General features: G+C 36.3%; 2 protein-coding genes and 1 pseudogene across 2 annotated transcripts; 1 reads left to right on the top strand and 2 right to left on the bottom strand.

Moving 5' to 3' along the window:
- Positions 1 to 2,790: 2,790 nt before the first annotated feature.
- LOC146883857 (uncharacterized) lies at positions 2,791 to 3,204 on the bottom strand. Its single transcript, XM_085666742.1, has one exon. It carries the CDS (start codon positions 3,202 to 3,204, stop codon positions 2,791 to 2,793), a length of 414 nt encoding a protein of 137 aa, XP_085522868.1.
- A 13,695-nt stretch (positions 3,205 to 16,899) lies between these two features.
- LOC146883858 (uncharacterized) lies at positions 16,900 to 17,890 on the bottom strand. The gene is made up of 2 exons (XM_085666743.1): positions 17,799 to 17,890; positions 16,900 to 17,467 (listed from the first exon to the last, which is right to left on the bottom strand). The coding sequence occupies exons 1-2, from the start codon at positions 17,888 to 17,890 to the stop codon at positions 16,900 to 16,902; spliced, it is 660 nt and encodes a 219-aa protein (XP_085522869.1).
- A 3,561-nt stretch (positions 17,891 to 21,451) lies between these two features.
- On the top strand, positions 21,452 to 26,328 carry LOC146883859 (uncharacterized; annotated as a pseudogene).
- The last annotated feature ends 132 nt before the right edge of the window (positions 26,329 to 26,460 follow it).

Below are 26,460 nucleotides of genomic sequence, written 5' to 3' on the forward strand. Positions count from 1 at the left end.
GTACTCACAACATAAAATTAAAACAGGGGTGTGAGATAAAGGAAAAAAAAGGAACATAAGGTAAAACGTGAAACAAGTGTGGCAGGGGTGCGAGATTAGCAATTATGGAGGTATATGAAGTGAAAACAAGGGTGCCGAGATTAAGAAAAAGGGGTGCGCAGAGATAAAAAAGGGTGTGCGGAGATTAAAGATGGGGTGCGCGAAGGAGGCAGACCCAATACACAAAAGGGTTCGGAATATTAAAAGTGGTGGTGCAAGAAGTTAATTGGGCCAGGTTTAAACTCAACCCCAAATTAACTTTCATAATATGAAAACTCTAAAGAGGGTTTCTTCCTCTTCTTTACATGAGTGACACTAACCCTCACTCACTCATGGCCGGCAAGGGCCAATGTTGACGACGCCGACCACCGTCGAAGCCGCCGACCACCATCGAAGCCGCAGTGTTCCCTAACACGATTTCTCTTCTTCTCCACGAGATCCTTGTCTTCGTAGGATCCTTCTCGTTGTGCCCTCTGTCGCACCTCCACAACCAACCAAGACTGAGAGTTCGCTGCCTCCACCGTAGCTAGTCGAACCGCCGGCGACACTAGCTTCCCCTAGAGGCGTCGACGTCGACGTCGAGAACCCAAGGATGCTTGACCTTTGCTCTCGCATACGTAACTCGAAATGCTTTTGCGCGACACCCAAGGCCGCTGCCATTAACGCATGTCTCCATCCAAAGCTCTGACTTGCCGGTGGTGATTGTTTCCCCAAATCTTTTTATCCCTCGTGAAAATAAAACTTAATGCATTAACAACTTTGCTTCCATTTTCAATTTTGACTCATTCTCTCCCTTCCTGATTTCTGGTGCCTTCCCTTTTCCTCCGTAAAAAAAATTTCCCCCCAAACATAAATCTCCCCATTTTTATTAAGTAATTCTCTCTTTTGTTCTGTTTACCTTTCTCTGCACCTTCCAATCTCGAGATGTGGGATAAGGCTGAGAGCAGATGTTGCTTCCTGCTCCTTCAGCCATCATGACCATGGCCAACTAGCTATTACAGGTCATTCCCAATACAAACACAATGATAGCATAGCAGGCATGGGTATGATAACAAAGACCTTACGTTACCTCTAGCTTTCTTTCTCTTTTTCTTTTCTTTTTTTTGTTGTTTTTTTTCTTTTCTTTTGTTTTGTTTGTTTGTTTTTTCTTTCTTTTATTAAACAAAATGGAATTATAATAATAAAAAGAAAAATAATATAATAATAAAATAATAGTAATAATAAAAATAAGAAGTAAAAAGCACAAAATTAAATTAAAATAAAATAAGTAATAATAATAATAATAAATAAATAAATAGATAAATAAAATATATATAGATATTTATTCTTTCTTAAACTAAAACATATTTTTTTTTACCTTTTTATTTTATTAGTTATTTATTTATTTTTCTCAATTGAACCTTAATTAATTTTTTCTATCATTATTTTTATCCTTGTTACCCGAACGAAATTTGGTGTTGATAGCTATCCCTCTTTGCTTAGATTTTACTTGATAATATGAATTTTTAACTTTCATAGGTTATCAAAGTAAAAGATGAGTAAAGATAAAATACTAATTTCGTTTGGGTTTCAAAGGAAACAAATCAAGCATATACAATGACCAATTCAAAAAAGAGGGTCATGATCCAAAGAAGAAAACATACTCGACCATTCTGAAGGAGAGAGTCCTGATGTGAAGAAAGAAATAAATGACCATTCTATTGGGGAGGATCTTGTTGTAACAAAGAAATAAAAGAGCATTCCATTAGAGAGGGTCTTGCTGTAACAAAGAAATCAATGACCATTCCATTGGAGAGGGCCTTGATGTGAAGAAAGAAATAAATGACCATTCTATCGGAGAGGACCTTAATGTGACAAAAAAATCAATGACCATTCCATCGGAGAGGGCCTTAATGTGACAAAGAAATCAATGACCATTCTATCAAAAAGGGCCTTGATGTAAAGAAAGAAGTAATGACCATTCCATTGGAGAGGGCCTTAATGTGACAAAGAAATCAATGACCATTCCATTGGAGAGGGCCTTGATGTAAAGAAAGAAGTAATGACCATTCCATCGGAGAGGGCCTTAATGTGACAAAAAAATCAATGATCATTCCATCATAGAGGGCCTTGATGTAAATAAAGAAGTAATGACCATTCCATCGGAGAGGACCTTAATGTGACAAAGAAATCAATGACCATCCCATCGGAGAGGGCCTTGATGTGAAGAAAGAAATAAATGACCATTCCATTGGAAAGGATCTTGGTGTGACAAAGAAATCAATGACCATTCCATCAGAGAGGGCCTTGATGTAAATATAATGATATCAGTGACCATTCCATTGGAGAGGGTCTATATCTGAAAGGAGAACTCGAAGTTCAATTTTGATGTGTTAGTAAATACTACTTGAATGCTTAACATCGGTGAGACTCAATTTTTAGACAAATGATGTAATGTGGTGAGTATGCATGAATATGAATGCATGATTAAAATTCATATGAAGTTTCTTTCTTTTTATTTAAATTTTTTTCCACGACATCCTCCAAAAGCGAGTATGCTCATAATGAATGTACCTGTGATGCCTCGTTGGTATGCATATGCTTTTATTCCCCTTTTTTTTCATTTGTTTATTATTCTCTTTACGAACTCAGCGTGACATCCATTGTTTTAAATTTATGGAGGAAAACCAAACAATGTTTATTGAATGAAAAACAAAGCAGAATACAACAAAATTTGGAGACAATGTCAATATCCCCTAGTAACACCTCTTATCAAGGAATCATCATGCATAGAATTTTTTTGACCGCATCAGAATTGATCGGTAACAGTAACTCCTCTCCATCCATCCTTTTGAGAATTAGCGCCCCACCAGAAAATGCTTTCTTCACCACATACGGGCCTTCATAATTGGGAGTCCACTTGCCCTTATGATCCTTCTGTATAGGAAAGATCTTTTTCAAGACTAGCTCATCTTCATGGAACTCTCTAGGGCGCACCCTCTTGTCGAATGCTTTTTTCATCATTCTTTGGTATAATTGTTCATGACACACCGTTGCTAGCCTTTTTTCCTCAATGAGATTAAGCTGGTCAAATCGGGCCTGAACCCATTCTGCCTCTTCTAATTGGGTCTCCATTAACACTCGTAGGGATGAGATTTCTGCTTCAAAGGGTAGTACTGCCTCCATTCCGTACATCAAGAAAAAAGTGTTGCCCCAATCATGTACGTACCGATGTGCGATACCCATGCAAAGCAAAGGGAAGCATCTCGTGCCAGTCTTTATACGTGACCACCATTTTTTGTACAATTTTCTTGATATTCTTATTAGCAGCCTCGACCACCCCATTCATCTTTGGACGATAAGGAGAAGAATTATGATGTTGAATTTTAAATTCTTCACACTATTATTAGTGATTATCTTGCTAGGCAATCCGTACCTACAAATTAACTCTCTTTTTATGAATTTAGTCACAACTTTCCTAGTCACACTAGCGTAGGAAGCACCTTCCACCCATTTAGTGAAATAATCAATTGCAACTAGAATGAAGCGATGTCCGTTTGAGGCTTTTGGCTCTATAGATCTGATGACATCTATCCCCACATTGAAAACAACCATGAGGGCAAACATTACGTTTAAAGTAGTGGGTGTCATATTGATATTATCTGCATACTTCTGACATTTCTCGCACTTTCTCACGTGTGTGCAACAATCATTCTCCATGGTCAACCAAAAGTAACTAGCTCTCAAGATCTTTCTAGCCATCGAGTGTCCATTCATGTGTGTACCGAAAGTACCTTCATGAACTTCCTCCAATATTGACTCGACCTCCTTTGCATCCACGCATCGAAGGAGAACCATATCATGATTTCTCTTGTACAATACATCCCCGCTTAGGATAAAATTTGTATCCAACCTTCGCAATGTCCTTTTATCATTCTTAAATGCTTGTTTGGGGTATTCTCTGGTTTTTAGATAGTGTTTAATATCAAAATACCACGACTTACCATCTAACTCTTCCTTAATGAAATGTCTATATGCTGGCTCTTCGTGGCTCTTCATTTGGATCATCGGCAATACCCCATCCTAATTAATCTCAAACATCGATGATAAGGTGGCTAAGGCATCTGCCAATTGGTTATGCTCTCGCGGAATGTGGTGGAATCCAATGAAATCAAAATACTCAACCAATTCCATGATATAAGCTTTGTAGGCAATCAACTTCTAATCCCTAGTCTCCCATTCTCCCCTTATTTGATGGATAACCAACGTTGAATCTCCATACACAATCAAAATTTTTGCCTTTGACTCAATTGCGGCTTTGATGCCTATAGTGCATGCTTCATATTCAACGATATTGTTCGTGCAATTAAAACAACACCTTGCCGTCATCGGAATGTATTAATTTTCTGAAGATATTAGTATTGCCCCTATACCATGTACCATGATGTTAGAAGCTCCATCGAATAATAATGTCCATGTCTTTATGTTCTGATCTTCTTGATCATTTTTAAACAAGGCCATGATGTCCTCATCGGGAAATTCGTGTTGCATCGACCGGTAATCGTTAACGGGTTGTTGGGCCAGATATTCAGCCAAAGCATACCCTTGATGGATTTCTGAGTGACATACACAATGTCGTATTCTGACAACAACATCTGCCACCGGGCTATCCTTTTGGTGAAAGCAGGTTTTTCAAAAATATACTTGATAGGGTCAGTCTTGGATATCAACCAGGTAGAATGATTCAACATGTATTGTCTTAGACGATGAGCAACCTATGCCAATGCGCAACAAGTTCGCTCTAAAAACGAATATCGTTGTTAACATTCTGTGAACTTCTTGCTTAGGTAGTATATGGCATGCTCTCTTTTTCCAGTTTCATTATGTTGACCCAACACACAACCCATTGACTCGTCGAGTACAGTCAAATACAAAATGAGTGGCTTCCCTGGTTCAGGTGGGGGTAACATCGGAGGATCTTGAAGATATTGTTTGATTTTATCAAAAGCAGTCTGGCAATCTTCATTCCACTTAACAACCTGATTTTTACGCAATAGCTTGAATATTGGTTCACATGGTGGCAGTTAACTGGGAGATGAACCTAGCAATGTAGTTCAGTCTGCCCAAGAAACCCCGCACCTCCTTTTTCGTACTAGGAGTAGGCATTTTGATTATCGCACACATCTTGTCGGGATCAACTTCTATCCCCTTTTGACTGACAACAAAACCCAACAACTTTTCAGATTTCACACTGAATGTGCATTTAGCCGGGTTTAGTTTAAGTTTAAACTTCCTCAATCTCTCAAACAATTTCCTTAGGTTGAGGATGTGTTCTTCTTCTGACTCAGACTTGGCGATCAATGTCATCTACATAAACCTCGATTTCTTTGTGAATCATATCATGAAAAAGTGCTACGGTGGCCCTTTGATAGGTTGCCCCAATGTTTTTAAGCCTGAAAGACATCACTTTATAGCAAAATGTTCCCCATAACGTGATAAATGTGGTCTTTTCCATCTCTTCAGGTGCCATCTTGATCTTATTATATCTCGAGAAGCCATCCATAAACGAAAATAGTGAGAACGTGGCTGTATTATCCACTAATGTATTGATGTACGGTAACGGGAAGTTGTCTTTTAGACTCGCACGGTTCAAATCTCGATAGTCAACGCATATCTGAACTTTACCATCCTTTTTGGGCACTGGTACAATATTTTTCACCCATTGAGGGTATTTTGCCACAGCTAAAAATCCAGCATCAAATTGCTTTTGCACTTCCTCTTTGATCTTTGATGACATTTCTGATTTCATCCTTCTTAGCTTTTGTCTGACTGAAGGACATTCTGGCTTTAGTGGAAGCTTATGTTGCACTATATCGGTATCTAAACTAGGCATATCATTGTACGACCAAGCGAACACATCCCTAAACTCCTTTAGTAACGCACATAATTCTTCTTTCACTTCTTTCTTCATACTAGTGCCAATTTTCACTTCTTTCTTCTCATCCCCCTCGCTTAGGTTAAGCGTTTCAACATCCTCTTGATAAAGTTTTATTTCTCTAGATTCTTGCTCCACTAATCTCATTAGTTCGGGGGAGGGTTGTGAATCACCTTCATAATCATCTTCCATATTATCGACAAGGTGCTCAAAATTAGGGATATCGACATTGTTATTTTCAAAACATTCATTATCATTTTTGCATTATTTGAGTCTATAAAAATTGATAAATAAACAAACAACAGTGAAAAATGCAAACAAAGATAAAGAAGGTAGCAAACACAAATTGATTATCACGCTGAGCATAAAGGAAAAGGCGTCAGCCCGTTAAGTCATGAATCCTAAAGCTCCGGGTAAAGCAATATGATTAATTAAAAATATTACATTTTAACCAAATTAAACATCACAAGTAGATCCAAGGTCTCCCAATTGTTGAGTTAGTGCATTTGGAGCGCAAGGTTGCATAAAACCCGAGCTTTCAAGTTCATCTTCATCTCTAACAGCTGCTATTTGGCTAGTGTTGATCCATCTGATGATGTGGAAGCTATCTTTGATGTCGCAGATGCGAATATTTCCTAACCCCAGTTCATTTCCTTGGATTTGAGCCACATCTCGCCCTCTCCTTTCTTCTGCCAGCTTCCTCTTAACCTCTCTAGTAGGCTTGCATCTGAGGCCGTATTTATTCTTTTTCTCGGTGACCTCTAAAGGATATGTCAATCCTTGCTCGTACTTTCCTAGCCCTTTTCTGTACTCATATCCCTCTTTCAACATGACCTTGGCCATCATAAGGAAAGTACGCGACTAGTGTGGGTTCATTGGAAAGGGCTCCACATAGGCATTACCCACAATTTCAAAGATTGGAAGGTTGTCTCGAGGGCTTCCTCTGCTACTTCAATATAGCGAGAAGATGAAGGTCCACTCACCAAAATATCTTCCTCCCCTAAAACAATCACTAATTTGTCACCCATGACGTATTTTAACTTTTGGTGCAAGGTTGAAGGTACCACGCCCGCTGAGTGAATCCTAGGACGACCCAACAAGCAACTATATGCTGGGAGGATGTCCATCACTTGGAAAGTTATTTGAAATACACATGGCCCTATTTGGATTGGCAATTCTACCTCTCCCATTACTTCTCTTTTACTCTCATCAAAAGCTCTCACTATCATTGCGCTTGGTTTCATGTGAATACCTTCACATGGTAGCTTTCCAAATGTTGCTTTCGGCATTACAGAGACATGGAGGGCCTTGTTGTGTCCTTTCCCTTCAGTAGGTATCTCCTCATCAGTAAAAGTGACGTAATTGTTAGTAGTGATATTGCTAACAATTCCCTCAAAACTGTCCAGAGAAATATTTTGCTCCACATGCGCTCCACTGAGTATCTTCATTAACAACTTTCTATGGGAGGTTGAATGCATGAGTAGTTCTAAAAGTGAGATTCGAGCATGCATATGGTTCAACTGTTCAACCACTTTATACTCGCTTTGTTGTATGAACTTCAAGAACTCGCAAGCCTCCTCATCAGATACTTCTTTCCCACTGTATTTTCTTAGACCCTCATCGGTTTGGATGGTCTTCCCTTTCAAGAGTTCCTTAGCCTTTTTGGTATTCATTGATTCACTATTACCAACTCCATCTTTCACCAAGTTTGCAGGCGTAAAGATTCGACCATTCCTCGTCATTCCATCGATGCCTGATATATTTTTCACCACTGGCTCACCACTGATAGGTTGGCCACCTACCCGTTGTTCCTCACCCAACACGCATGCACTATATTTCTATGGGATAACTTTCTCACTTTTGTAGAGAAAAGGGGTGAGTGCTTGGATAATAATAGATTGCCTTTCTTGAATTGTTGGAGCAGAGGTAAATCTAGTGAAATGAATCACCAATGGCTTTGGCAAAGTCACACCGGGTTTCGCACCATCTTGTGCAAATAATTCTTCCTCCATATCCCCGTGACATACTTGCACAAAGTTTCTGTCTATAAGATTTGTAGAACATCCTCGAACTCGGTGCATTCATCGATATAATGTTTAGCACTCAGATGGAACCCACGCTTTTCACTCAGGTCATATTCCCCTTTTAACAAACCCAATTTCAATAGTGTCTAAAAAACAAACCGTTTGGAGCTCCAAATTTCACTCACATCCCTCACTAGTCGGTGTTTCCTAACCTCAATGGCATTTGTCGAAGGGTTCCCAAGTCTAGAAAGGGGATTAGCCTCAACACTGGGTTTGTCTTCGTGGAACTTTATCCATCTTGAGTTGATTAAAGCTTCCACCTTGTGTTTAAGGGACAAACAATTCTCAGTAGAGTGACCAACTCCCTCTCCATGATAATCACATTTGGCATTTGGATCATAATTCTTGGGGAACGGAGGTTGCACAGGCTTTATCGAACAAATGGCCATCAAACGCTTTTGGAGGAGATGAGGTAACAATTCTGTATATGACATAGGAATAAGAGAAATGAACGAAGTTCCTCTCTTGATTTCTCCTTAGATTAGAGTTTTGGCTCGCGTTTCTGTTGAAATTCGAGTTATGTTCCATTTTCCAAGCATTATTTGGAGCATGTTGTGGTTGATAAAGATTCGACGGTTGATAAAACCCTTGCTGCTGAGGTTGTGTTTGATGAACAAACACTGCATTGGCCACATAAGGAGGTTGGTTCAAGTATGGTCGATAATTATGAGTAGGAGCCCGACTTTCCCACACAGGCATCACTAAGGCCGCCTGTACTTCTGCTTCTTTCTTCTTTCCGGGAATAAAATTGGGTTTCTTAGGAGTTGGAGTTGCAAATGGGCCATATGCAATCTTTCCACTTTTTAACCCGATTTCTATTATTTCCCCTATGATAATGATATCGGGAAAATTGGAAGACACGTTCCCCAACACATGCTCATAAAATGGTGATTACAGCGTGTTTACAAACGTTGCCACCATCTCCTTATCAAGTAGAGGTGGCTCAACTTGAGCAGCCAACTCTCTCCACCATTGTGCATATTCCTTGAAGGACTCAGTATCCTTCTTGGCCATGTTTTTCAATTGCAATCTATCTGGCGCACTATCTGTGTTGTATTTATACTGTTTCACAAAGGCGTCGGCCAAATCCATCCAGGAATGAATTCGAGATGGCTCCAAGTGTGTATACCAATTCAATGCTACCCTAGCCAGACTATCTTGGAAACAATGTATTAGCAATTTTTCATCTTAGGCATAAGCAGCCATCTTTCTACCGTACATTGTCAGATGGCCTTTAGGGCATGTGGTGCCCTAATACTTTTCAAATTCTGGGACCTTAAACTTGTGTGGTATCATCACATCAGGAACCAAGCTTAATCTTGCCACATCACTGAACCCATAGCTTCCTCCACCCTCAATGGCACGAATCCTTTCCTCAAGAATTTCAAGTTTACTTTTAACCCCATCAACAACAGTGGATACTGCTTGGACTGTAGCGTGTGGTACGACTTTAGTCACAGCATCTGCATCGATGAATGTTTTCGGAGGTTGGGGCGCCATAGTCATCCTCGATCCTGTGAATGTGACTGTCTCATTCATCTCCACTCTTGTAACGGGTATCGAAGCTAACATCGGCCCTTGAGTACCGATCGATAGTGTGTTGTTAGCCACAGGAAAAGAAAAGGAAGTTTTTTCTGCCTATGAATATTCTCCAACTGGAGGAGTGTATCCTGGAGGCAGACCGTACATTAGGAACGAAACTGACGCGCCCAGAGGCATACCATAAGAATGACCATTCTCCTCGATCTTGGCAGATGAGGCCTCTCCTAAAGCCTTTAGTGACTTCAAGGCCTCTAGGATTTGGCCAACTTGATCCTTCAACTCGTTAATGTCAGTCTTCACAGCTTCATGGGCCTCTTCCCAATCTTCCATGCTTTTGTGGTTAGCTCGTGTGCGGTAAAGGTGTCGTGGAAATTTTGCCATCGTATTTGATTTTGCTCTATTATTTTGTTAAATGAAATGAATTATGAAAAATGAAAAGAAAGAAACTGAATGGAAAACATTTATTATAGCCAGAAATTTTAAAGCTCTAAGAACCTTAAGGTAAATATATCATAGAAATTAACACGAAACTAATACAACCTAACCATTAACAAGTCTTCTACATTCATTAAACGAGAAAAGAAAGAAAACCTATTCCCTAGCCTTGACTATCATGCTCCTCATCTCCCTCATCAACTTCTTGCAATGATTAAAGAAGGCTTCAATCTCCCTTAGCGGATTGAAGATCGGTAGTGTAGTCTCTGCTTCAGCTAATAATCGTGGGATGTCTTCAATTGCTCCATTTGCCAAGGCAGCCAACTGTGAGAAACATCTCTTCCAATATATTATAGTCATTCCCTACTCGGCTGCGTACTCATTCATCGGATTGATCACCTTTTGATGTTCCTTTTCCAATTCAGCTCTATGTCAACGTTCTTCGTCCATCTTCACCTCATAGGTCGACACCACCTCCCTTATTTGTCGTTCAACCTCACTAATTCTAATTTGGGCATTATGCAACCGTCTCAGTGCTTCAGTTTTCTCTCTCTTAAATTCTTCACACAACTGATCCCTTTGGCGCTTAGATGTTGCTGCTGCATCTCTCTCTCGGTCCCTTGATTTTAATGCGGTGCTTGTTGCGGCCAAATCTTGTTTCACTCTGAAAGCATGATCTCGTTCTTCTCTTTGTTGCCTAAGAATCCCTTCGTACGCCTTTGTCATTTCCTCATTATCACGTCTTAGATCCACATACTCATGTCAAAGACTTTGAAGCTCGTTAATTAATTTGGCATTTTTTAGTTTCATCATCTCTATCTCATCTTTTAGCCCTTTCACCTCCTCAAACTCAGCAGGTTCTAATTGCTCCGGAGCAGGAGAGTCCGGTTTGAAGGGTAACTTGATCACATTAACCCTTTCCAGAGTCCATCGTCCGTAAGATATCTTCCCATCTATTACCCATGGCCTTGGGTCTTTTTCTGCGCACAGAACCTCACCCCAGGCACTCCTAACTCGTTGAATTAGATCTTGGGAAATTCCTTCTTCATAATAAGTCCATATGGCAACCAGAGATTCTAGAGTTGGAGATCTCTTAATTGGACACCCAAACTGTCGTTGAGCCATAATAGAGTTATAATTCACACAACTTCTGGTGTCTATCAGAGGGACGTTAGGGAAATTCCCACAAGAAAGGATATGCGACTTGGGCAGTCCAAGGACACACCATCTAATTTTTCCCCATTCAAACCAGCACAAAATTAGGCCCATTCTTTCGCCCCTCAAAATTCAATGTCGCCATGTGGCAATTCCTCAATTTGACATTCAACATTTACTATACCTAAGCGGACTCAAAATATAAACCATACGTACAATATAGGTACACAACATAACATCTTCCTCTTGAGTGCGTAGCACAAATTCAAACTCTCGTACACATCAGCTAGAACCGTAGTGACTGGGCTTTCTGAATGAATCTTGTAAGCGACAAACACATCGATGGCCGCTTGATCAACAAAATTCTCTATGTTAGGGAAGAGCATGACTCCATATAGTGTGAGAGCTAACACATCCATGAACGTCTCCCCCATTTCTTTCTCAGCCAAACGACGCAAGTGCCCTTCTAAATACCCTTGGGGAATCCCCTTTGAGTTGCCCTTGGAGGCCATTTTACTCTCTAGCTCAGTAGGGTGTACCTTCAAGAATCCTGCCAACGTAGAGATAGATGCGTGTTGCTCGGAATATCTGTAAGAGACTTTATCTTCCACTGATAAACCCAAAATATGGTTGAACTCTTCTACTACTGGTTCCAACTGAAAATCTTGGAAGGTGAAACATCTGAGCGGTAGATCATAATATTGGGCCAAAGCGGTGACTGTCGATCCTTGGACTTCCACATTCAACAACCTCAATAAGTTCCCATATCGCTTCTTGAAAGCATTATTATGTATAGTCTTCATTTGTTGCACTATTTCCCTCCCTTAGACCATTCAGATTGCTATCTATAACCCTGATAGGTAACTTCTTCTTCAAGGCATTTGACCCTAAATTCCCTCTGACTTGAAATCCCGTGTTAATTTCTTTTGTTTTTTTTCACAAACTCAATCACAGCCTTAAAATTTCTGACGTAGAATCACAAGAAATGTTATGGCATGTCATGACAAAATACGTGTTATGTATGAACAAATAATCAAAATGCATGTACGATGATGCCATGCAAGAATGTATAAATGCATGACTTCATTGCTAATTCAAATAAAGCAAGAAAAACAAGACGAGAATTAAGGTAATGCACATGTCTCCCCTTGTGCCTTATCAGAGGTTCAACGCCTAATGGTCTTAAGCTAAAATACATGTGCTCGCCATGATGGTTTCCTAATACCTAAGGATCAAGGTCACTAGAGCTATGGCCCACTTCTTGGCATTTCCCACAATAGTTGGTAGACAACAAGATACATGAGTACCAACGAAGTAAAAAACTCTAGCTGGGGTTCTCATAATGACCACTTGGGAAGTTTATCCACTGTGGCACTGCTACATAATCCCCTCTAACTCTAAGTTACACAGAGCCGAATATAGGGCCCCACTCATGATATGCACAATGTGTGTGTGTGGAGGGAGAATGATGCATACCCAAAACCCCCGCCTGCAAAACAACCAGAAAATTTCCCAAGCAGATATATAAAAAAATATGCAAAACAATTTACACACAATCATTCCAAGAGACAAATATATATAGATAAAAATAGAGACAAGAATATCCAAATAAAAATAGAGACAAAAATATACAAATAAAAGAAAGGGGAAAGAGGGAAAAAAAGGAAAAACCACATCTAGTTCGCATATCTAATTAAATGGCTTGACTCTCCAGTCTCCCTAGTGGAGTCACCAGTTGTCGCAACCGGAATCGCGGCGGGAAGGCGAACCGCAAAAGAAAACGGGTTTTAAAAGAGATTTGGAGTCGCCACCATAGTTATTTTTGGAAAACTATGGAAAACCATGAAAATAAGACAAGTTGGGAGTCGGTTACGCGTAGGGAAGGTGTTAGCACCCTACCGCGCCCACCCGAGGGTGGTACCTTTAATTAAAAATGCGAAGTTGATGTGGTTTTCAAAATGTTAATTTCCCCAAAAATAATGAGACAAATAATACTAAAAAGAAACAAAAATATATTTTTTGATTTTTGGGCCCAACAAGGATTGACCTTGGTCCTACGTATTCTCATTAAAAATGAAAAATCAAGGTTACGTAGTTCTTTAAGAAAAACAATTTGGAAAAATATTTTAAAAAAAGATTTAAATTTTTTGTTGGTGAACTTGACAAGGACTGACCTTGCTCCTTTATCTTCCTCTTACCACTCACCCTTTGCTTCACTCAATTCACCCAATGCACTCCCAATTTCGTCCCCTCTGCTCTCACCTCAAAGACAGCTTCACAAAACCCTTCCTCTTACCCTTAATTAGCTTTTTATTGTGCTCTTAATATGGTTTGATTGCACCAAAACGAAAATAGCATTAATCCACAATTAATCATCACTTCATGGCCTACTACCTTCTGTTTCGAGCCACCCTTGCTGCCACATGCCTTAGGGTTTATGTGCCTCTTCAATTCCATGCTAGTGTAGATTTTAACAAAAAGAAAATCATTTTGTTCAAACCAAGGTTTGAACCCATGACCATGCCAATGCCAACTTAATACACAACCATTTAACCAATTCATGTTTCATGATAAACTAACATAACTAGGGATGGCAACGGGGCGGGGCGGGGACGGGTTTCGCTATCCCATACCCATCCCCATAAAAAATATTCATCCCCATCCCCATACCCAAATCCAACGGGTATCAAACTTTTGTCCCATCCCCATCCCCACCGGGTAACGGATATAATTTAGTACCCATACCCATACCCGTTGTCTTACCACTTCAATGTTAATTTTAATTATTTTTTTATAAAATAATAAAAAATTATGGTAAAATAAACATAATATTATCAAATATATAGGATGATGGTTGTTTCTTCAATATCAATTACTTTGAAATAAATTATAATTGTTTACATTTTAGATTAGAATACCAAATAAAATTTCATTAGAACAAAAATATTTATTAAATTTGCAAACATTAATGAAACCTAGTTGATAAAATTTAAAAATATTTTTTTAAAATATAAAAGAAAAACAAATATTCAAATTAAAATATATTTTAAATGTTTGTTTACTTCAATTTCTTAAATTCTAATCAATATTTTTTTTATACACTAATAAAAGTTAGGTTAAGTTATTCCTTTGGTCCTCATTTTCGTAGCAAAATATCAATTTGGTCCCTCAATTTTTTTTATCTTAATTTGGTCCTTATTTTGGAAAATTTGATGCAATCAAGTCCTTTCTGTTAGTGGTGTAGTAACGATGTTAAATAGGGTGTCATGTGTCAGTTTCTAGATTTTTGAATATTTTATTATTTTTTTTAATTTTTTTAAAAGAATTACAAATTTGCCACGTGTCAAGCTGACATCGTGTCACGTGACCGTGATAGTGCCACGTGTCACAATTATGCCAGATGTCATTTTCTCATTTTCAATTTGGTCCCTATATTTTAATTTTTGTCTCAATTTAGTCCAAATTTTTGTAAAAATTGTGCAATTTCGCCTCTCTCCAAATTGAAACAAAAATTAACTTTTATATAAATGTTATACAAATATTTTTATTAAATTTGATTTTTTTATTCAAATTGATATTTTTATTACATATTTTCAACAAAACTAAGTTTATTTAAATTTGTTTCACATTCAATTTTACTTAAAATTGTTTTCAAATTTTAAATTTATTTGTTTTTTATTGTTACATAAACTAGTTAATTTTTCTTAAATTTATATAATTATTCTTTTTACACCAACTAAAACATTTGTATAGAAATTATTGAATTTTACACATTTTAAAATATGCAATTATTTAAAATATAAATTCAAATAAAAAATAATATTAAAGTATGATGTAATAAAATATCAATATAATTTATGATTTTTTTTGTTATTAGCATTATTTTCTATTAACAACTTTAAAATAATTTTAAATAAAGTTTAATGTAAAATATATATTAAAATAAACTTAATCTTGTTAAAAATATTAACGTGAAATATCAAATTTGATAGAAATATTTGTGCACATTTATATACAAATTTAATTTGGTTTAAATTTGGAGAGGGACAAAATTACACAATTTTTACAAAAATTGCGAATAAATTAAGACAAAAATTAAAATACTAGGACCAAATTAAGAATAGGGAAATGACACCTGGCATAATTGTGACACCTGACACTATCACTACCATGTGGCACGATGTCAGCTTGACACGTGGCAAATTTTTTAATTTTTAAAAAAAATTTTAAAAAATAAAAAAGAAATTCAAAAAAAAAATTAATAAAAAATTCAAAAAATTCAGAAACTTACACATGGCGCCCCATTTAACATCGTTACTGCACCACTAACGGAAAAAACTTGATTGCATCAAATTTCCCAAAATAGGGACCAAATTGATATAAAAAAAATTGAGGGACCAAATTGATATTTTACTACGAAAATAGGGAGCAAAGGAATTATTTAACCAAAAAGTTATAATACATCACTTGATCAAAATGTCGCAAAAGATCTTTTGAACTCCAATATATGTTGGATGGTGATAAAAAAATATTCATGAAAATTACATTAAATTTTTATATTGTAGTAAATAAAAGTTATTTATACAATTATAGTGAAAATATAACAGTATGATTGATAATGAGTTAGAAAATAAAAAATAATTAGATAAATATATCAAAAGAGTATTCTACATGATTAAAATAAACAACAATAAAAGTATTAAAAAATAACAAATGTGTGTCTTAGAAACAATTTGAGAGTCTACTGAAAGAAATCGCACAAAGGAAAATAAATGTATAATTAAGGATATGATAAGATGAAAAATACCGTAGAGATCTATTTTTTTTTTCAAATATCAACATATATACTCAATGGTCAATAAATAACAAAAATTATTTTAGAGAAACAAAAAAAATTGTTTAAATGAAACAAAAATTATTAATAATAAGTAAAGATTTTTTTTATATTACCTTGTAAATGAAAGGTTTATGCTATTAAACACTTAAATTGAGAGTATTAAGCATTCTCATGTGAAAGGAAAATATACAATAAATAAAAATATTAAAAAATAATATAAATATTCAAATGTGAGACATAAAAAATTTTAATTACATACATCATTTTAACATAATTACATAAAGATTTATGATAAGATGAAAAATATATTGGATACGAATGAGTTTCATACAAACCAAATAATTAGAAGAAATAAAAAATATAAAGTGTATATATATATATATATGGTTACTTAATTAATTATGAAGATTTTAATAATTTAAACGTGAATGGAGATATGGCGGGGATATGTACATCCCCATTCCCATTTGAAAAACAATAATAATTAAATAATACATAAATGGCTTACATAAGACTCGAATCCAAGTCTTCTCACACAATCAAAGTACTCTCAACCACATGAGCTAGCACTTTTCCACGTCACATTAACCACCATTAAATGCCATAAAGGCTTCCACGACCCACATTTATTAATTAATTATTTATTTAATTAATTAAATTTCACGGGTCTTACATTCTCCTCACCTTAAAAATTTTCGTCCTCGAAAATTATTGTTTATTAAAAATTAGTTGCGGTTAAGACTATCTCATTAAGTCCTCCATCTCCACGGTCAGATCCGTCATGAACCTAGATCTTGTCAGCTTCCAACACATGCAGAGGGTCTGCAATGTACTTCTGCAATACTTGACCCCTGCGTACACATGCCTTTCCTCTAAATTGCAGAATGTCGTCTTTACCCATCCGCTTCAGGAAACACTACACTGCGTCGTCTACAGTCCATAATGACGTGATTGTCCGACAACCAGTCCATGCCAAGTATTACGTTCAGGCCCTTAAATGGTAAACAAACGAGATTCACTTTGAACCTGTATCCTGCCACTTCAATAGGACATCCGGCGCAAACTAAGTTTGTAAAGACTTCCCCCGAGGCAGGTGTCGAGACCGCCAGTTCGTACCCCAAATCCTGGACTACTAGTCCTAGTCTACTCACACATTCTTGTGAGATGAACCAGTGAGTAGCTCCAGAGTCAAACAGTACCAAAACATTGTTGTCAAACAATAAACATCGGTCAAGTATGAGATTACCTGACTTAGTGGCCTCAGTACTGGTTAATGCAAACACTTTCCCCGCTGCTCGAGGTCGATCAACTATCACCCTCTGTTGCTTCTGCGATGATGGTGTTTCTCTGATCGCCTTCTTGTTTGGACATTGACTCGCATAATGTCCCATCTTCTCGCACTTGTAGCACTTCACATGTTCATTACTAGCACCTGAACTGCCTGTAGCCTTAGTACAGTTCCTGCGAAGGTGCAGCCCACCGCAGTTATAGCATCTCAGGCCTGAAGATGGCGACGAAGACCTGTCGTATGGCGCCTTCTGATGTCTGGTCTCAGAGGTATTCTTTTGCGTCCTCGTGATCCGACTGGATCCAAACTCTAACTCCTACACAGTCCTGGCCTGCTCCACCAGAACTGGAAACTCTCTGATCCGTAGCGGCACCAGGAATCTACGCAGCTCATGCCTCAAGCCTCCCTCAAACTTGCGACAACGCCATTCCTCTGTGATCCCTTGCGAGTAGAATCTCGCCAAGTACTCGAACCGGTCTATATAAGCCTGTACTGGTTTACTACCTTGTTGTAGTGTCAAAAACTCCGCCTCGAGTGCATGTTTTGCCGAGTCTGGAAAATACTTCTCCAGGAACCTCTTCTTGAAGTTTTCCCATTTCACCTCTTCTTGTCGGGTCTACATTTGTTGCTGCATTCCTGTCCACCAGTACTCAGCATCGCCAACAAGCAGGAAAGTGGCGAAATTCAACTGTTGTGCCTCTGTGCACTGCAGTACTCTAAATATCTTCTCACACTCCCTGAGCCAAGCATCAGCCTCATTAGGGGTAGCTTTGCCGTTAAACTTGGACGACTTGTGTTTCAGAACATCCTCCATAGTTACCGCTCTAGTGGGTGGCACTATGGCTCTAGGTTGTGCCGCAACAAGCTGCATGGCATCAACCATTATGTGGATTGCTTGGGCAATCTCATCGGCGCCTGCATCGCTTCTTCTTCTCCTATTCGCCATAGCCTGTATGCGCCACATTGTAACTGATAAATCAAACAACTTGTATTTTAATTTCATACCAAGGTAAAACAATACATACACATATCAATATGATAGGCTCACTCCCCAAAGACCCCATGAAATCATTGAAATCACGGCTCTGATACCAAATGTAATGTCCTGGCCGGAAATTACTATTTAAAAATAAATAAGAAATAAGATTTATAAAACATCGCATTTATTCTCGTGATTTCCCAAAAACGCGGGAAAATTAAAAGTTCAACATAGCTTCCGTAGTAATTAAAATCATACTATTCCGTTATTACAAAATCAAACCATAAAAATTACAAAAGTAAATCATAATAAAACTAAGTAAATAAACCCGTCACGATCCCCACTCCGTCTCTACGTATCTTCCTGCTCACCTGCATTATCATCTGCTCCCATGTAACAAGTTACATGATCATCGCCACACACACACAGATAGGGTGAGCTCATTTAAATAAAACCAAACACATAAAATATTAAATACAACATCGCAACCTTAAAACCCCGAGTTAGTATTCTTCTCCCTTGTTCCTTACTTCTCCACTTCCAATACTTTCATTAGACGTCTATTATTTCTATACCATTTAGGTGAGAACGATGATCGATCTTTGCTGCACGAGTGTCTACTCACCCCTCCGACTACAGGCTACCACCTGATAGTCCACACGTGGGAATAACATTGCCACAACATCTCACCGTGACACCAAGTGGAGTTCCCCGAAACAAACATGAAGTTTGTAGCTGTTCCAGACTACCAAAGTTCTATCAGAATCACTCTGAAGAGGGCAATCACCCGAACCTCGCCGTACGAGCCACAACTCGCACACTCCACTGGACTTCCTAAACCACCAGGCTACAACCTAGAGTGGTCACGTGTTACCTCAATACAAGATTACACTCATAACTGGGCCATACCAGTAGCGCAATGCTACTGGTTTTTGGCACTTTAAACAGATCCCACTGGATCTTAATTCATACCACACACCAACTTATAGAACAATTAGGACACACCAAACATAATTCTATTACTTGAATATCATACACACCTTTTTAATTCCGTAAATTGTAATTACCAATGTCGCACAAATTTCTTAAAATAACACAAACAATATAGCATATTATCTACAACACCCAATAAGCATAATTTTCATACATCCTTACACTTTCATAAAACTGAATTGAAATTCACACATTGCGTTTAACATTTTCTTATCATTTATTTGCATACCATCTCTCTAACAATAATGCCCATGAAATTCACACTTCTCATTTTACCAATTTAGCATGCTTCCTGGAATATATCTTAGCACATACAGCAAAACATTTATGACATCCATTTCATTATCTCACTTCTTCCCCTTTTTATCTTTAATCTTCCTTAGTCCCTACATACCATATTCATCTAACATTTTCCATATTTAGACATATATATTTATAATGAATTTTCTAATTGAAGAGCCAACATCACGAAATTCCTATCAATCAACCAAAATAGACTGCACTGTTTGGGCCGTCTGGCGGCAGTTCATGCGTCGCCAGGCGGTGCATACACCCCTGGGTTTCGCCCAGAATTTCCAGTACCAAACTGCACTCCAATTCTTTTCCAGTTACAGTACCCACCTTCATCCCACAATTTCTATATGCACACATTATACAGGGTTGGTACAACATTCATACTAAAGTCAATTCTGGATAATCAACACACCAATCATAGTACATTTCATGCATTTTACTCCCAATTCCTGCATAAACCCTAACCCCCAATTCTATTCTCGAGTTCATGCAACTCCTATTAATTTAGTCACTACAACCAATAATTCATCATGCAATTGTTATATGTGCAATTAAAATTCAATACTAACACTACCATCACTGATCAACCAATCAACACGAAAGAAAACCCCCAACAGCAGTACCTCGCCTAGCGGTTCATCCTCGACCGCCAGGTGGTTCATCCGCAAACCCATAAACACGAGTATAACCACATGTGCCACCTAGCGGCAGTTCATGCGCCGCCAGGCGGTTTCTGGAAAAATCCAGAAAACGCGAATAACACCGAAAATTCAAGCATTCACAATTCAAACATGATCCAGTATACATCTTCATACGAAAGAAATAGAACATACAATAAGAACTCCCCTAACCTGGTTTCCTCTACCAAAATTGAAGATTGCAAGCTTTTTCCTTGATCACCAATAGCCTCCTTTATCTTCCTCTTACCACTCACCCTTTGCTTACCCTTCCTCTTATCCATGCCTACTACCTTCTGTTTCGAGCCACCCTTGTTGCCACATGCCTTAGGGTTTATGTGCCTCTTGAATTCCATGCTAGTGTAGATTTTAACAAAAAGAAAATCATTTTGTTCAAACCAAGGTTTGAACCCATGACCATGCCAATGCCAACTCAATACAACACCATTTAACCAATTCATGTTTCATGCTAAATTAACATAACTCAATTACTATATTCTTACTTAACACGCACATTCATATTATTAAAACAATAATAATTAAATAATACATAAATGGCTTACATAGGACTCAAACCCAAGTCCTCTCACACAATCAAAATACTCTCAACCACATAAGCTAGCACTTTTCCACGTCACATTAACCACTATTAAATGCCATAAAGGCTTCCACGACCCGCATTTATTAATTAATTAATTATTTAATTAATTAAATTTCAAGGGTTTTACATATCTCACAACGGAGGATCACGTAATTCTTAAAAAGATATCTTTGTTTAAAAATGTTGATATCTTTGTATTTGGAAATTTTATTTTATTTTTTTGGTATTTTTGAATTACTTGAAAACATGTGTCATACGACGTGAGCAGTCGGACAGACACCAAAAGAGAAAGAAAACTATTTTTGGTATTTTTGAAAACGAGTGCCTCACGGTGTGGGCGACCAGACAGACACAATAAACCAAAAGAAAACATTTTTCATTTTTTAGATTTTATATTTTTCTATTTTTTTGTAATTTTTATAATTTAAAACATTTTTGTTTTCTCTTTTTTGGAGAAGAAAAAAACTTAATAACAAAAATAGTAGTGTGCATGAGGAATGTGTGAGATGCATGAAGTAAACATGAAACAAGTGTGACAAGGGTGCGAGGTTAGTAAATATCAGGGGGTACTCGCAGCATAAAATTAAAACAGGAGTGCGAGATAAAGAAAAAAATGGGGTGCGTAGGGTAAAACGTGAAACAAGTGTGGCAGGGGTGCGAGATTAGCAATTATGGAGGTGTATGAAATGAAAACAAGGGTGCAAAGATTATGAAAAAAGGGGTGCGCAAAGATAAAAAAAGGGTGTGCAGAGAATAAAGATGGGGTGCGCGAAGGAGACAAACCCAATACATAAAAAGGGTTAAAATATTAAAAGTCGTGGTGCAGAAAGTTAATAGGGCTAGATTTAAACTCAACCCCAAAGTAACTCTCATAATATGAAAACCCTAAAGAGGTTTTCTTCCTCTTCTACGTGAGCGGCACTAACCCTCACTCACTCATGGCCGACAAGGGCCAATGTTGACGACGCCGACCACCGTCGAAGCCGTCGGCCACCATCGAAGTTGCATTGTTCCCTGACGCGATTTCTCTTCTTCTCCACGAGATCCTTGTCTTCACAGGATCCTTCCCGTTGCACCCTCTATCGCACCTCCACAGCTATCCAAGACTGAGAGTTTGCCGCCTCCTCCGTAGCTAGTCGAACCGCCAGCAACACCAACTTCCCCTAGGGGCGTCGACGTCGAGAACTCAAGGATGCTCGACCTTTGCTCTCACAGACGTGACTCAAAATGCTTCTGCATGACACCTAGGGCCGCTACCATTAACGCACGTCTCCGTCCAAAGCTATGACTTGTCGGCGGCATTGCTAGTGGCGATTGTTTCCCCAACTCTTTTTATCCCTCGTGAAAATAAAACTTAATGCATTAACAACTTTGCTTCCGTTTTCAATTTTGACTCATTCTCCCCCTTCCTAATTTCTGGTGCCTTCCCTTTTTCTCCGTAAAAAAAATGTCCCCCCAAACATAAATCTCCCCCTTTTTATTAAGTAATTCTCTCTTTTGTTCTATTCACCTTTCTATGCACCTTCCAATCTCGAGATGTGGGATAAGGTTGAGAGCAGATGTTGCTCCCTACTCCTTCAGCCATCATGACCATGGCCAGCTAGTTATCACAGGTCATTCCCAATACAAACACAATGATAACATAACAGGCATGGGTCTGATAACAGATACCTTACGTTACCTCTAGCTTTCTTTCTCTTTTTCTTTTCTTTTTTTTTTGTTGTTTTTTTTTCTTTTGTTTTGTTTGTTTTTTTTCTTTCTTTTATTAAACAAAAGGGAACTATAATAATAGAAAGAAAAATAATATAATAATAAAATAATAGTAATAATAAAAATAAGAAGTAAAAAGCACAAAATTAAATTAAAATAAAATAAATAAGTAAAAATAATAATAATAATAATAACTAAATAAATAAAATAAACATATATATTTATTCTTTCTTAAACTAAAACATATTTTTTTTACCTTTTTATTTATTTATTTTTCTCAATTGAACCTTAATTAATTTTTTCTATTATTATTTTTATCCTTGTTACCCGGACAAAATTGGGTGTTGACAATTTTTTATGTATTTAATTCAAATTCAATATATTGGACTTATGTATTCAATTTTATTTATTGTTTTAAATATATGTAGACCAAGGAGCTAGAACGACCACCACTATGAGAAATTTTGTATTTTGCTAGAAAAATTATCTAGAGAAATTTTTTGTAGCTAATTCCTCACTAATTTGCGAGGGAATAGCGAAAAAATAAAATTGTAGCTGATTCGTAGCAAAATAGGTACAGATTTACCAAAACATATATTTGTAGCTAATCTCTCACTAATTTACGAGAAAATAGCGAATGAATAAAATTGTAGCTGATTCATAGCAAAATAGCTACAAATTTACCATAACATATATTTGTGGCTAATACCTAGTTAATTTGTGAGAAAATAGCAAAGAAAAAAAATTGTAGCTTATTTGTAGAAAAATAGCTACAAATTTACCATAATATATATTTGAACTGTTTCTTCTCAATTAAAATTATATTAAATTCAAAAATAAAAACAATTTTTAATTTAAATATATATTTTTTTAAAATTTAAATATTTTAAAATTACTATTAATTTAAATATTTAAATTATTATTTTTAAATATAATTGTATATAATAAAATATAAAATATCAATATCAATATCAATATCAATGTTAATAAATAAATTATATTTTTTATTTAAATTTGGCAATTTGGCAATTTAGGAATTTTATTTTTATTTTTATTTTTTAATTAATAAAGTAAAATATTATTAGGTACCTTTGTAACTATCTTTTACACATTGAAATACTATAAATTTAAAAGAAATAATTATTATTTTTAATAATTTAGTTTAAACATCAATTTTTGTAAATTTAAACATGTTAAAATTATTGTTAATTTAAATATTCTAAAATTAATTTTAATTTAAATATTTAAAATTATTATTTTTAAAAATAATTGTATATATTGAAATATAAAATATCAATATCAATAAATAAATAAATTAAAACATATTATCACATAAAAATGTAAAAACAAAATCATGATATTCAAGTTATAATAAATATACAACAATATAACAAATGTTTTAATTAAAAATAAACAATAATATATATAAACATTAATTTTAATAAAAGAATTATAAGTTTAAGAAAGATAATTTTATAAAATTATTAAAATTTTGCTATTTTTTTATTTAGATTTGGCTATTTAGGAAAAATATATTAATTAGTTCACTTAAAAATCCTAGAAAAAAAAATTATGCTCGACCATTAAACACTTTGTTAGGGAAAAAAAATGTTTCCTTTCGTCTTTGTACACGATCTCAACATTTATTTTGTTACTATTCAATCTTCTTCTAGTCTTCCTCTTTATCAGCGGTTTCCTCTTTCTCCATTGTTAAGCTTTGCTCTAAATTTGATAGTCTCTTTCATTCTCCATCGTTTATTGCGCTTTTGGAATCTCAACCTCTCACGTTGTGTTGCTTTTGAAATGCTACATTCGTCGGTGTTGGTTTTCTTCTCTTCCCGTCACGGTCGTTCACCGTTGAGAAGCCTCCACACCACATGCCGCTGCTGTGCGGAGGAGGTGCCGCCCCAACGTAACCACCGATTCCTCGTCCACCGGTATTTCCCCAACTTGTCAGCGCATGAAGGCTTCACACTCCAATTTCTCTCTGTTTTCTTTTTCTTCCTTTCCCCAATTTCTGCGATTTCAAATCAATCCTCATCCTTAGGTCAGTTTCCATTGCATTAGTTTCTTTCATCATGTTGATTTCTCTATTTGCTTTTTCCCTATTTCTTCTTTAATGTTTGCATGTTATAGTGCTTTACTTTCATTTAATCATGTTGTAGTGCTTTAATATTTAAATGGTATGATTAAATATTTAAGGAACTCGTTGGCATCATGACAATATGACCCACTTAAAAAGTTATTAAACTAAAAATAGATAATTAAAACTTATATATATTACTTGACAACTATTTTTGGACAACTTTTTAATAAATAAAAAATAGCGTATTAATTTATTTAATTAAATAAATTATTGAATATCTTATCATTATTGAAATTAAATAACTATTTTTAAAATAACATATATACACTTTTTAAAATTATATACATTTTAGATAACATTATTGTATTATTTTTAATTAATTACTCATAAAATAACAAAATAACTTATTCTTTAATAAAATAAGAATATGAAAATAGATAGGTGTATATGATTGTGATAAATTAGTTATGGATTAACGAAAACAAAGTTGTGAGGAATTAGCTATGGATGAGCGAGAATAAAGTTGTGAGAGATTAGCTACGGATTAGCAAGAACAAAGTTGCGAGAGATTAGCTACGGATTAGCGAGAACAAAGTTGCGAGAGATTAGCTACGGATTAACGAATACAAAGTTGCGAGAGATTAGCTACAGATTAGCGAGAACAAAGTTGTGAGAGATTAGCTACGGATTAGTGAGAACAAAGTTGCGAGAGATTAGCTACGGATTCGAGAGAACAAAGTTGCGAGAGATTAGCTGCGGATTCGCAAGAACAAAGTTGCGAAGAATTAGCTACGGATTAGCGAGAATAAAGTTGCGAGGGATTAGCTACAGATTAGCGAGAACAAAATTACGAGGAATTAGCTACGGATTAGCGAGAGAATTTGCTACAGAATAGCGATGAAATATATCTCTCTCTAATTAGCTACCTGGATTTAGCTACGAAATATTCTCTAGCAATTTCGTAGTTAATCTGTAGCAAAACTGATTAGCGAGAGATTAGCTACGGAATAGCTACGAAATTTTCTGTAGCTAATATGTAATTTTTTTGTAGTGCACCAACTACTTTGGAGATTGTAGAGAGAACAAAAAAGTTGAAGACCGGAGAATGGGTCAATGATAAGACTTGTGATCTTGGGGTGTGTTTAAACTCTAGGTCATAATTTAATATTCATTACATGTTTCTTTACAACAATCACATTTGACTTCATTTTCAGGAGAAATATATGCAACAACGAGAAGAATCCCAACAACATTAAAGTAATAAAGGATCTTCACAAAACTCTTCTATTACCTCCATTGATGATAATGAATTATACCTTGCTATTGTTGGGGGTTGAAATAAAGGGAATGTGTATGGGCTTGGTGCATTGAGCAAAAGGTTTACTCCTTCTACTTTTGCTCACTCTAGTACTCGCCAAGCTCCAATGGTTCATCAAATAGAAGAAATGCGTGAAACTATTCAGAAATTAAATGGTGAATTGAAAGCTAAGGATAAGACATTTGAAGAAAAGATGGCACAATTGATGCAAGATAATGAGCAACAGAAGGAACGCATACGCCAACAAGAAGAGCATATGAAACTTGTTTTACAACACATTAAGTTGAGCAATCTTATGCTAAGCCCTTCTGATCCTCCTCCCAATGGAGATGATGTAGTAAACCGTTATAATGATGGTAGTCCACATGAAAATTAGTTAAGTTTAATTATGTGATGACTTTAAAACTTGTATATGTATTTAGAACTCCTTTCATTTTGATTTTATGTTGGATCATGTATTACACAACCTTTACTACATTATATATTAAGTTTATTGTTATTTAGTATA

The sequence above is a fragment of the Vigna unguiculata genome, chromosome 9, assembly GCF_037176805.1.
Source record: "Vigna unguiculata cultivar grain cowpea cultivar isolate G323 ecotype 2 chromosome 9, ASM3717680v1, whole genome shotgun sequence".
Classification (NCBI taxonomy): domain Eukaryota; kingdom Viridiplantae; phylum Streptophyta; class Magnoliopsida; order Fabales; family Fabaceae; genus Vigna; species Vigna unguiculata.

Excerpts from the sequence above, each read along its gene's own strand:
- LOC146883857 (XM_085666742.1), bottom strand. The coding sequence starts at position 3,204 with ATGGAGGCAGTACTACCCTTTGAAGCAGAAATCTCATCCCTACGAGTG.
- LOC146883858 (XM_085666743.1), bottom strand. The coding sequence starts at position 17,890 with ATGGGAAAACTTCAAGAAGAGGTTCCTGGAGAAGTATTTTCCAGACTC. Across the intron at positions 17,468-17,798 it reads GTTTTTGACACTACAACAAG|GAACTGTACTAAGGCTACAG; the intron begins GTAGTAAACCAG and ends GCACCTTCGCAG.